The 10898-nt window shown below is 40.9% G+C and overlaps 1 protein-coding gene across 3 annotated transcripts in view; it reads right to left on the bottom strand.

The window, feature by feature from the left end:
* Window positions 1–5139: 5139 nt before the first annotated feature.
* HTR1E (5-hydroxytryptamine receptor 1E) overlaps window positions 5140–10898 on the bottom strand; it is a 102885-nt gene continuing 97126 nt past the window's right edge. For all 3 annotated transcript variants that reach the window (XM_058734643.1, XM_058734644.1, XM_058734645.1), the window contains exon 2: window positions 5140–10877. In XM_058734643.1, coding sequence (XP_058590626.1) covers window positions 9593–10690 — 1098 coding nt within the window. In that variant the 5' untranslated portion in view covers window positions 10691–10877 and the 3' untranslated portion in view covers window positions 5140–9592. The remainder of the gene's footprint in view (window positions 10878–10898) is intronic.

Below are 10898 nucleotides of genomic sequence, written 5' to 3'. Positions count from 1 at the left end.
TTTTCTTTTTAATTTTTTAATGTTTATTTGTATTAGAGAGAGAGAGAGAGCGTGAGTGGGAGAGAGGCAGAATCTGAAGCAGGCTCCAGGCTCTGAGTTGTCAGCACAGAGTCTGATGCAGGGCTCAAACATGATTTGAGCCGAAGTTGGATGCTTAACTGACTGAGCCACGCAGGCACCCTTTAAATGTGACAAACCCTTTAAAGATGAATGTTAGTACCTGTCATGAAATGGATATTGTGTCTTCCTCTAATTCATATATTAAAAACCTTCCTCAGCAGTCTGCAACCCGCAAGAGGGTCTTCACCAGAACATAACCATGCGGGAACCTTGAATCTCAGACTTCCAGCCTCCAGAAGTGTGAGAAATAAGTTTCTGTTGTTTCTAAGCCAACCAGTCTATGGTATTTTTGTTATAGCAGCCCAGACTAACACAGCCCTTTGATCTCTGCCCACTGCCCCTCCCACCCTGTCCATTCTATTCCTTCCCACTCCCAAGGCTAAGAGTTAAGGAAAGGAAGGTCATTTTATCCTAAGAAGTAAAGTAAAAACAAATAACAACAACTTAAAAATAAAAAGCAACCTATGATGAATAGAACTACATCCATGGAGTAAAAAACTAAATGGAAAATTTTAGTTTCATGAAGGCAGCTGAGACATATTAGAGTCATGGAGACTATGTACATTTCCACACTAGAAAGGTCAATGGAAATGAAAAGACTTGAATCTGGTCCAACTGCACTGACTGTCCAAATGGAGCCAGTGTGCTTATTCCAGAAGCTTATGGCTCAGAGACCCAGGAACTCTGTGCATTCAGGATCCTTCAGTTGGAAGAAAGAGAATGATGCAGATTTCCTTAAGTAGTAGTGGTCAATTGTAATGGTAACTGTTGCAATAAGCAAGAAAGGAGTCTCTGGAGTTTCTCACAGCTAAACCTCAAGGACCTGGAACATAGTTTGGGACCCGGAAGGTTGTCTGGGATTGTAAAAGGCAACTCTAAAGGACAGGCAACATTGTTAGTTTCTTAGCAGCAGGAATTAATTGAGTTTCATTCTTGTGGTTTGCCATGGATGCCAGTTGGCTGCTTGCTTGCTTTCTTTCTTTCTCTTTCTCTTTTTTTTTTTTTTTTGTCTCATTTTGCTTGTCTTTCTACTTCTGCTTCCACTGACAATGGAATGACTCTCTATGTGTGTTTTTTTTTTTTTTTTTGTTCAAATTCTTGAGAGGTAAGAATGTCATTATCACAACCAATCCCTTTATGTGTAAGGGGAGCTTTCACACCAGACCAGCTCATAGCACATGGCCAGTATATAGGCCTGCTGTTCTTGGGTCCGGTGCACAACTGCCCTAACTCATCAGCTGCAGATAGGGAAGCTGGGGACAGGCAGGGGATGTCACCTGGTGCCACATGGTGAGTTATGCTTAAAGAATCACTTAGAGCTGCTTTTCTCAGTAGGAGCTGTGTCTTGTAACACATTTAGAAGGAGTTTGTTGGCAAGGCAGTCATTCTAAGGCAAGATCTCTCTGATATAGACATATTTTGGAAACTCTGATGATTCTTCCTAAGTATTAGCAATGAGGTTGTTATCTTTATATCCTCCTATTCCAGTTTGTATAATGTCCAACAATTAAACATGAAATAACATGTACATACATAGTACACTTGGCATTCATTTTTAATTGGACTCTTGTAACAGTTATACCAATGACATTTGCCTGCACCAAACTTGCCTTTGGTTTCCTAATGGGATATTGTTTTTATTTCTAGATGCATGTGTGTGTGATTAGAAAGGGCAATTAGGCCTTAGTTTTTCATGAGAAATGGATCAATAAGAAGTAATCAGGTAAAGTTGTCAGGTAACACTGTTTACATTGTGGTTGTTCTTACTGTTCTTTATAAAACACCTCTTCTCTGCCCCTCCCCTCCAAAGTGCAGAAAGAGAGGATGGCTGATGGGTTAGTATTTTTATATAACTGCTTCTTACCTCTGAGTGTGGATTTTATTAGCATCCTTCTTACTGACTTACACAGATACTTTGGTTATACCACCAAGTTGCTCTCCTTTGCCATCTAAATGCTGACTCTGGCTTGGTGGCCTAAGTAATTAATTTATTCATTTGCCAATCCCTTACTGAGTGCTTAACCATGAACCAGAAACACTTGGGGTAACTGGTCTACTTATTATTAGACTGCTTATAAATCTGAATTTTCCTCAGAGTTCTGTTTCTATCCTCATTCCTGTGGATGTCTTCATAAATCAGCTTTTTAAAAAAAATTTTTTTTAACATTTATTTATTTTTGAGACAGAGAGAGACAGAGCATGAACGGGGGAGGGTCAGAGAGAGGGAGACACAGAATCCGAAGCAGTTTCCAGGCTCTGAGCTGTCAGCACAGAGCCCAACGTGGGGCTCGAACTCACGAACTGTGAGATCATGACCTGAGCCGAAGTTGGATGGCCAACTGACTGAGCCACCCAGGCGCCCCTAAATCAGCTTTTCTTAAATCATCTTCTGATGTACCACTATTTGATACCATGCAAACTAGAAACACATGCACCTGTGACCTTATTTCTTGTATCCATGTTGTTTATACATTTTCTTTGAAGAACCATCCATCCTCCAGAGTTTCTGGTATTACTTTTTTTCCCCCAAGATTTTGATGTGCAAAATGTGCTCTTCTGTCTTCTTTCTCTCCCATCCCCTTAAGCAAAGGCAATGTTTCTAATTCCCTCTAAAATGCTATTTTATCCAAATAGAAAATAAATAAAGTCACCTTCCTACAAATATGCTCTTAAGATTTGGGCCTTGTAGTTTTCTACCTGGATTGTCTGCCTCTTTCTGTCCCTCTGCTTTTTTCCTTATAGAGATCCCAGTGCCTAGTACAATGTCAAGCTCATGGCAAATGCTCACTTGGTGTTTGTGAACCCCAAACCACCACCACCATTATCTCCCCAATTTTGCTCTTTCCATTGCTGTAGTCTTGCTTTCTTCATATCACTGCTCTTATAACATTTTTTAATTTTTCAATGGAAAACTTTTACAATTTATTCAAACTCACAGCAGATGGTCAATTTTTTTATTGCCTAAAACTCTGTTGATATTATCTCCCAACTCCTCCCATTGCTGTTTCTTTTGTACCATCATTGTCCTGATGTCCCTTTCTTTAAAAAAAATTTAAATATGTGGCGACTCCACCTCCATATGAGAACCTTCTTACCCACTACATAGTTCTACCTCTAAATTTCTTGAAGTCTGTAATCAATGTGTTCATTTCAATTAAATTCAATAAACATGTAAATTATATAACTTGAGTGCCATCATGCACCACCCTCTGTGTTAGGTACTAGGAGCTTTTAGGGAGCCAACAGATTACTTTCTTTAAACAATTCTCTCTTCAGAGTGATTCCTTTCTATTATGAAGGAAATAATTTCAAACCATTTTTGTGGCAAGGCTGAAGCTTGCTGTATATTCTCCAGGGTGAGGTTTATGGGGAGAAAGGAGGGACCTTGGATAGTTTAAGGGTTCTGGAAACATCTAATGTCATACTTCCTAACTTTTGAAATATCTCCTCCTTCTACTGACAGGTTCCTGAGAGTCTCTTTTAATTCTAAGTCTGAAGTGACTTAGGTGAGACTATATTTGGTCTTTGAAAGCCTTTCCACCAAATAAGGATATGAGTCAATCCTTTGAAGTACCAATACCTCCTTCTCGCTGATAGGTACTTTATTGGTTCCCATTTCTTAATGATCTCTGCCAATGTCAATGGAAACTCTTTAACCAATGTGGTGTCTATATTTGTTGGCCTGACCCATACTTTGCTATTAGACAGATTCAAATTGGTCTTGAAACTCTGAAACCCTCCATGACTTGCAATAAAAGCTCATAGCAGCACTTTCACCATGATAAGTCTTCTAAAATCCCAAATAATCCCTAGCCAACACCTGAATTAACATTCAGTTTCTGAGCATCCCATGTCAATGCTGGTACTTATGTGTTTCTTAGCAGGTAATGATATTGGTATTTTGGGTGTGGTACTTCTTTATTGAGTGGGACTTTTCCCCCCTCCCCCTTTTTTTAATTGTAAGATTTAGCCTCCATTGTCTCCTACTGCAAAATACCATTAGGGTTCTCTATTGAGATAATTAGACATGCCCACACACACTCTGAAACAACTTTTAGAACTACTGTGTGGTGCTCAGACATTTTCCCATCTCATTAATCACTTTTCCTTCTTTCCTGCTGATTACAGTCAATAATTGAGGCACAGTACTTTTTCCCGTATTGCATATGATGGTCCTTGAAAGCTGAACAAGATTTGATCCCATTTTCCTATGCAATGATAGTCATTTTCTCAGCCCTTTTAATTGAAAAAATTGCCTTTACTTGTATTTCCTTTGTAGTCATAAGGTTCTTTTCACTAGTTTTTCTGATCCTCTTACTGTATTTGCAAATAGTGTACATAAGGACTTAAAAGTTGTTGCGTATAGAAGACCTTAAAAACTAAGCAAACACAGCAAACACACATTAGTCTGAGATCAGTACGATAATGGATGTTTTGTGCTAGTAGCCAGAACAGTTGCTGAACTTCACTTTGGAACTTCCCTTCTACGTGCCTGTCAGAGTTTGCAAGCTGAAATTCATAAGTATAGGAAACTATCCAGTTATCCAAAGCAGATAGAGGTAGCAATGCTCGTAAGGATTCTTATTGCTACCAGTTATAACCAGATAATTACCAGGTCTGCAAGGGAGTGACTTATATCCAAGAATTCTTTCACTGGGTACACAAACCCAGAAGTCCTAATTTATTAGTTATTGTTAATGGAAGTGTTCAAAATATCACCCCTGGGGTTTACTTTTAATTTGCTGTTTACACTGGAAAAACTGACAATATCAGAAGGTACCATTACTTCACTCAAGTTTTAATTGAAACTGGCAATGGTGGTCAATACCAGCTAGCACTATTAGTTAAATGAGTAAACCAAACAGCAGATTTTTTTTCCCCAACAGGTTTGATTATACTAGGAAATAAATACAGATTCTTCTTTGCTAAGGGCAAAGATAGGTGTGAGAGAATTGCATTTAACTAGGACTTATCTAGTAAATTGAAATGAGTTAGTAAAAATGAGTAAGTAAAAATTACTTATGCATCTTCTTTTTGTTTTTTATTTACTTAGACTCTTAACATTTTAAAATGCTTATAATTGCCAAGAATTTTCAATGATGATATGTGGTTGATGATAGGAAAGCAAGAGGGTTGCTCATATAATTTCTAGATAGTAGAGATATAGGCATGATAAATACTGGATTTTCAGCATATGCACAATTTCAGTCAAGTAACCCGTGATTTAAACCTCAACATCCTTGTACATAGATCACCACTAGCTGTGTAACCAATTGACTTGCCTGGAATATATGAGCCGTACGTACAGAAACCAATATCCCTTTGGGGTAGACTGTTCATTGTCCCTTTGTGGTCATTCTCTCTTTCTTCCTCTTATTATAATGTCCCCAATTTTAGCAAGGCACATGGCTGCCCAGCTAGAGATTTACTCTCCTATTCTCTTTTACAACTTGGTGTGGCCATGTGACCTAATAATTGCCAATGGAGTATAAGCAGAAGCTACATGATCCACATAACTTCCTTAAAAGGAAATTCCTCTCTACTTCTCTCTCTTCTTTCCTATGGACTGGAATGTTGATATGATGGTGAGTCAGCTCTGGCCATGCAGATGAGAATAAGACCTGGGTGGTGGTGGTGGGGGGGGGGGTGCAGAACCACAGGACAGAATAAAACTGAGTCCCTGGATAATGTTGTGGAGCAGAGTCCCCTACTCACTCTGGGCTGCGCTCCTACCTCCTGACTGTCACATGAAAGAGAAAAAAACTGTCTTGTTTGGACTACTATATTTGGAGGTTTCTTCTTTGAAAGCAGCTTAGACTGAATCTTAATGAATAAAGTCTATTCATTTATTCAATGGGAAATTCTTTTTCTTTCCATAGGGAAGCTTTTTCTAGCATTTTTTTGGGAACAAAGTTGAGAAGTTGTATGGTAAGTTTTGGGGAAAAATAAAGTCAGTATTGCACCATGGGAATTAAGAACTTTGGTTTTCTCACTGGGAGAAGATGGCACATTTACATTCTCTTCTAGGGATATAATCCCATTCACATTAACAGACATTTATTGAGTACCCACTGTGTGTAAAACACTGTAGGAGTCCCTAGGGATACAGAGATGAAACAGACACAGTTCCTGCCCTCAAGGAGCTCACAGTATATTAGGGCAGACAGCAGAAATACAGAAACAAATGCACTATAAGATAGGATGCATATAATAATAGTGACAGAAATGGGGTTCTAAGGAACATAGAGCTGGGGGAGAGGACTCTCATAGTGACAGAGAAGGAAGAAGGATCTCAGGAAGACTTTACAGAAGAGATTGCATTTGAGTTGCATGATAAAGAATTGATGAAATAATGGAAAGCCATGGGGTCAGGTTTCTGAAGCAGTGGGATCAACTGTTAAGGAAATTCAGAGAGCACATAAAATATCCAGACTTTGCTGGAGTATGGGATGGGTGAGAAGAAGTGGTGAGACCTAACTCTGGAAAGGTAAATTAAGGTCACATAGTGAAGGAGCCTTGAACATTATGCTAAGGAATCCTTATTTATTTTTTATTTTAAATGTTCATTTTTTAAAAAAGAATCTTTAAACTGATAGGGAAATATTAGAGGATTATAAATACTGTAATTAAAAACTAATGGCATGCTCTGGGATAGTGATTCTCAAACTTTAGTGTGCACCAGAATCTCCTGGAGGGCTTATAAGAGGAAGTTGATGCCCCCCCACCTCTGAATTTCTGATTCAGTATGTCTTCAATGGGGCCCTAGACTTTGCATTTTTAACAACTTCCTGGCTGATGCTAATGCTGCTGGTCGGGAACTGCCCCTCTGAAAACCACTGTTCTAGGAAGATGTCTCTGATAGACCACTGTCCTAGGAAGATGTCTCTGATAGACCACTGTCATAGGAAGATATATCTGATAGGTATGCAGATATGTGGCCACAGAGTGACAGGTGAAGGACTTGAGAGGTAAGATCAGATAAGAAGATTTGGAATGGGTGAAGAAACCAAATTATTGGAGAAGAAGGGATCATATTCAAACATTTCTGTAGAGGTAAACACATAGGACTATCTGGATGTGAGAGACAAGCCACAAAGAGAGAGGATCACATTTATCTAATATGAATGATAAAAAGCATGGTAATCCTGTTATCTGAGGTGGGGAAGGTGGAAGGAGGAGAAGGTTTGAGTGTGGGAAAATGATCCTGAGTTCAGTTTAGAAAAGCTGTGTTTGAGGAACCAACAGACAGTTCATAGGGAGATGTTCACTGGATGTAATTCATGGGTCTGGAATTTGAGAAACACAGAGATCAGAACTAAAGACACAAATTGAAGAGCCATAGGAATGGACCTCATTGTTAAAATGATGGGATAGGATTGAGTATGGAGACACAGGAGGTAAGAGCTGAGGACAATGCTCCAGGAGAAAGGAAAGGAGACAAAAAATGAGGTGGTTGGAGAAACAGGGGAGTAAATTATTCTGGAAAGCACAGGCTTAAACAAGAAAGGGAGGCTTAGCTGTTTTTTTTTTTTAATGTTTATTTATTTGTTTTGAGAGAGAGAGAGAGAGTGAGCACGCACATGCGAGCAGGGGAGGGGTAGAGAGGGAGAGAGAGGGAGAGGGAGTGAGAGAATTCCAATCAGGTTCTGTGCTGTCAGGGCAGAGCCCGATGTGGGGCTCGACCTCACGAAACTTGAGATCACGACCTGAGCCGAAACCAAGAGTCTAATGCTTAACCGACTGAGCCACCCAGGCTCCCCTTAACTGTTTTACCTGATGACAGATTGTGAAGAAGATGAGGACAGAGGGAAGGCCACTATATTTGCCTACTGGGAGATGTGTTTCAGGAGAGCTAGGAAGGGCACACCCAGATGGCAAAGGATGTGAAAGTCAGTGGAAGGTGAGAGGTGGAGCAGAATGAAGGATTGATGAGTGGAGAAGCTCAGGTGGGAGAGACAGGAGAGAGACGAAGCAGGAGCTTGAGTGGGAAGCAGGGTCAGAGGAAGTGTACACCAGTGTCCAAGAGACTTGAGCAAATGAAAAGGTGAGATTCAAGAAGAGTGGGGAGAGGAAGGGATGGGAGGTAGGGAGGGGGGAAGTGAGGGAGGAGAGGTATGGGGGAAAGAAGTTGGGGGCAAAGGAGAGAGGTGCAAGATTACAGAAAAGGTTAGAGAGCTTAGATTTAAGGCTAAAACATGGAGGTGGAGAGGGAGCAAATGCAGGTCTTCTCTGTAAACCAAGAAGAGATATGACCCTTGGAGGGTGAAGAGATGAGGAGAAGCTGTGGATGACATGAGGAGCAGAGGTGTAGAACAGTCACTGACTTGAGAGTGCACAAGCATTTACAAACTTTCATTCCCTTCTGTCATCACTCGTGACTTAGTGGTAAGCTCCTCCTCATGACTAGAGCAGTCACCCCAGCTGAGGAGAGGCACATGTGGCCTCAGGTCCCATCTGTAGCCTCCTGGCCCCAGGGTGCAGTCTGGCATGGAAGCCACAGAGGTTCCAGGGGTCACAATTTCACACTCATCTCCTTGATGGGTGTAAGCACAGATGTTCAACTTTTGTTTTTCCAAGTGCACACTGGTAATTTAATGAGTAGCATTCTCCAACACAGTTCTTCAGATAATATAAATTCCTTCATTTGATCACTCCACCCTGTGAAACTGCTTGTACTCCCACCTGAATCCTGTCAGCATGAGGGAGTGTGTGCGAGGCTTAAGGTGACACTTCTCCGAATAGGAGGAAGTCCAGTGTGCCTGCCAGGTAATATGGCAACACACGGACCAAAGTATATTTAGGTTATTTTGTATTTGTTTATGTTTCATGTTCATAGTTAAAGACCCAGGAAAGCAGAGGATTCATTCCAGGTTCTCTTTAGAGAATGAGGAAGTGTATTTAATCATGAACTAAAAAGGATACATCAGCTGTACTATTTGCACCTAAAAGGATGTAGTCACAGTAAATGACTTTGGTTCAGGTCTGCAAGCAGATGGCAGCACATCACTTTTTAAGAAATGCTTTATGGAGTCATGCAGTTCCCACTAAAATTTGCACAAATATGGAGGCATGACCCCAGGTTTAATGCCACACGAAGGCAAGTTATCAGGTATTTGATTTATAAGTAATAAGAAATTCTGCAAATGAAGATTTATTTTGGCATTCTTTAATTGCAGGATTAACTGAAATGGCTAAAAAAAGTAGTTACTATTTCACCTTATTATTATTTCTATGAAATTTCTGTCTTTATATGATAATGTTTATTTGAAATCATGTACCACAATAAAACCAGAGGTAGAAAACGGCACACCGAATAACAAACCTCAGACAAAACAGAACAAAACAAACAAAAAGACCACACTACCTTACAAAATTTCCTGAACCAATTATGTTCACAAATTGATAAGTTGCACCCCTTACCCTTGTCCACTCACAAGGCTGGTAAAAGTGATGCTTTTTGGCTTTTTGCAATCTAAGTATGTTCTCGGCACTTAATGAGCTTTTTAAAAGCCAGCTTAAAGTCTTCATTAAAACTTGTGTAGAGCAGAGGGTTGATCAGAGAATTAACATAACCGAGCCACGTCAAAAAATCAGCCACTTCAGAGGACACTGTATAGATGCTCAGACCTACAATCAACTCTTTGATGAAAAATGGCAGCCATGACAAAATGAATGCACCCAAAATCAGTCCTAGGATTCGTGCTGCCTTGCGCTCCCTGGTGCTAGAGATTTGCTGCCGTTCTCCAGGGTGATCTAGATCATTGTCGAAGGAAGGGATCCTGATAGAGGTGTGGATCTTCTCAAACTCTGTGGTAGGGTCTGAGGTGGAGAGATCAGACACACAGAAAGTCTGTGTAAGTTTACAACTCGCAAAAGAATTTTGGCTATCTGTGCTTCTGTTGCTTAAGTGCCGGCTTGATCCTCTTTTCTGGTAGAGGCTCTTGGCTGCATGATAAATACGGTAATACAGAATAAGTATCAAAGTCAAGGGGATGTAAAATGCCCCAAGTGTGGAGTAAATGGTGTAGATGACATGGTCATGCTGGATTGTGCACTGACTAGGGGGTGGGCTCAGCTGGCGGTGGCTCCTCCAGAACAGAGGGGGCATGGAGATGAAGATGGAGATGGTCCAGACGGTGAGGATCATCAGCCCAGCCCTCTTGGCCGTCCTCTTCCTGGCATATTCAATAGCATTGGTGATGGCCCAGTACCTGTCCAGGGCAATCACACAGAGATGGAGGATGGAGCAGGTGCAGCAGGTCATGTCCACACTCAGCCACACCTCACAGATGAAGTACCCTAGTTTCCAGCTGTCCATGGCAATGTACATGATGCTCAGGGGCATGACGAGCACTGCCACCAGGAGGTCCGTCACGGCCAGAGAACAGATCAGGTAGTTGGCAGGCTGGTGGAGCTTCTTGGTGGTACAGATGGCCATGATCACGGCCAAATTCAGCAACATGGTCAGGGTGGTGATGGTCACCAGAGTCATGGAAATGAGCATCTTCTCAGTGATGGTCTTGGGTCTTATAGCCACACTGGCTTCTGTGGTACAGTTAGTGATATTCATGTTTTCCCTGTTTTGATCTACACTGTGGAGAAGCTGTTGGTTATTTTCCCTCAGCTGGAAACTGCTCAGACTTCAGTGCCTCTCATTTATAAGAAGATTGTAGTTTGTTCAGCTTTGTAGTTTCTTATGTTCCATTTTGTATGGGCTAAAAGGAAGCACCACAGCATTTCTTCTGAATGGAGGGTTCCTGGAAAATAGTATGCTACTG

This window comes from Neofelis nebulosa, chromosome 6 (assembly GCF_028018385.1).
Source record: "Neofelis nebulosa isolate mNeoNeb1 chromosome 6, mNeoNeb1.pri, whole genome shotgun sequence".
NCBI classification, from domain to species: Eukaryota; Metazoa; Chordata; class Mammalia; order Carnivora; family Felidae; genus Neofelis; species Neofelis nebulosa.
Note: the sequence above shows the minus strand (reverse complement) of the source record. Positions and strands in the feature narration are given on the sequence as shown.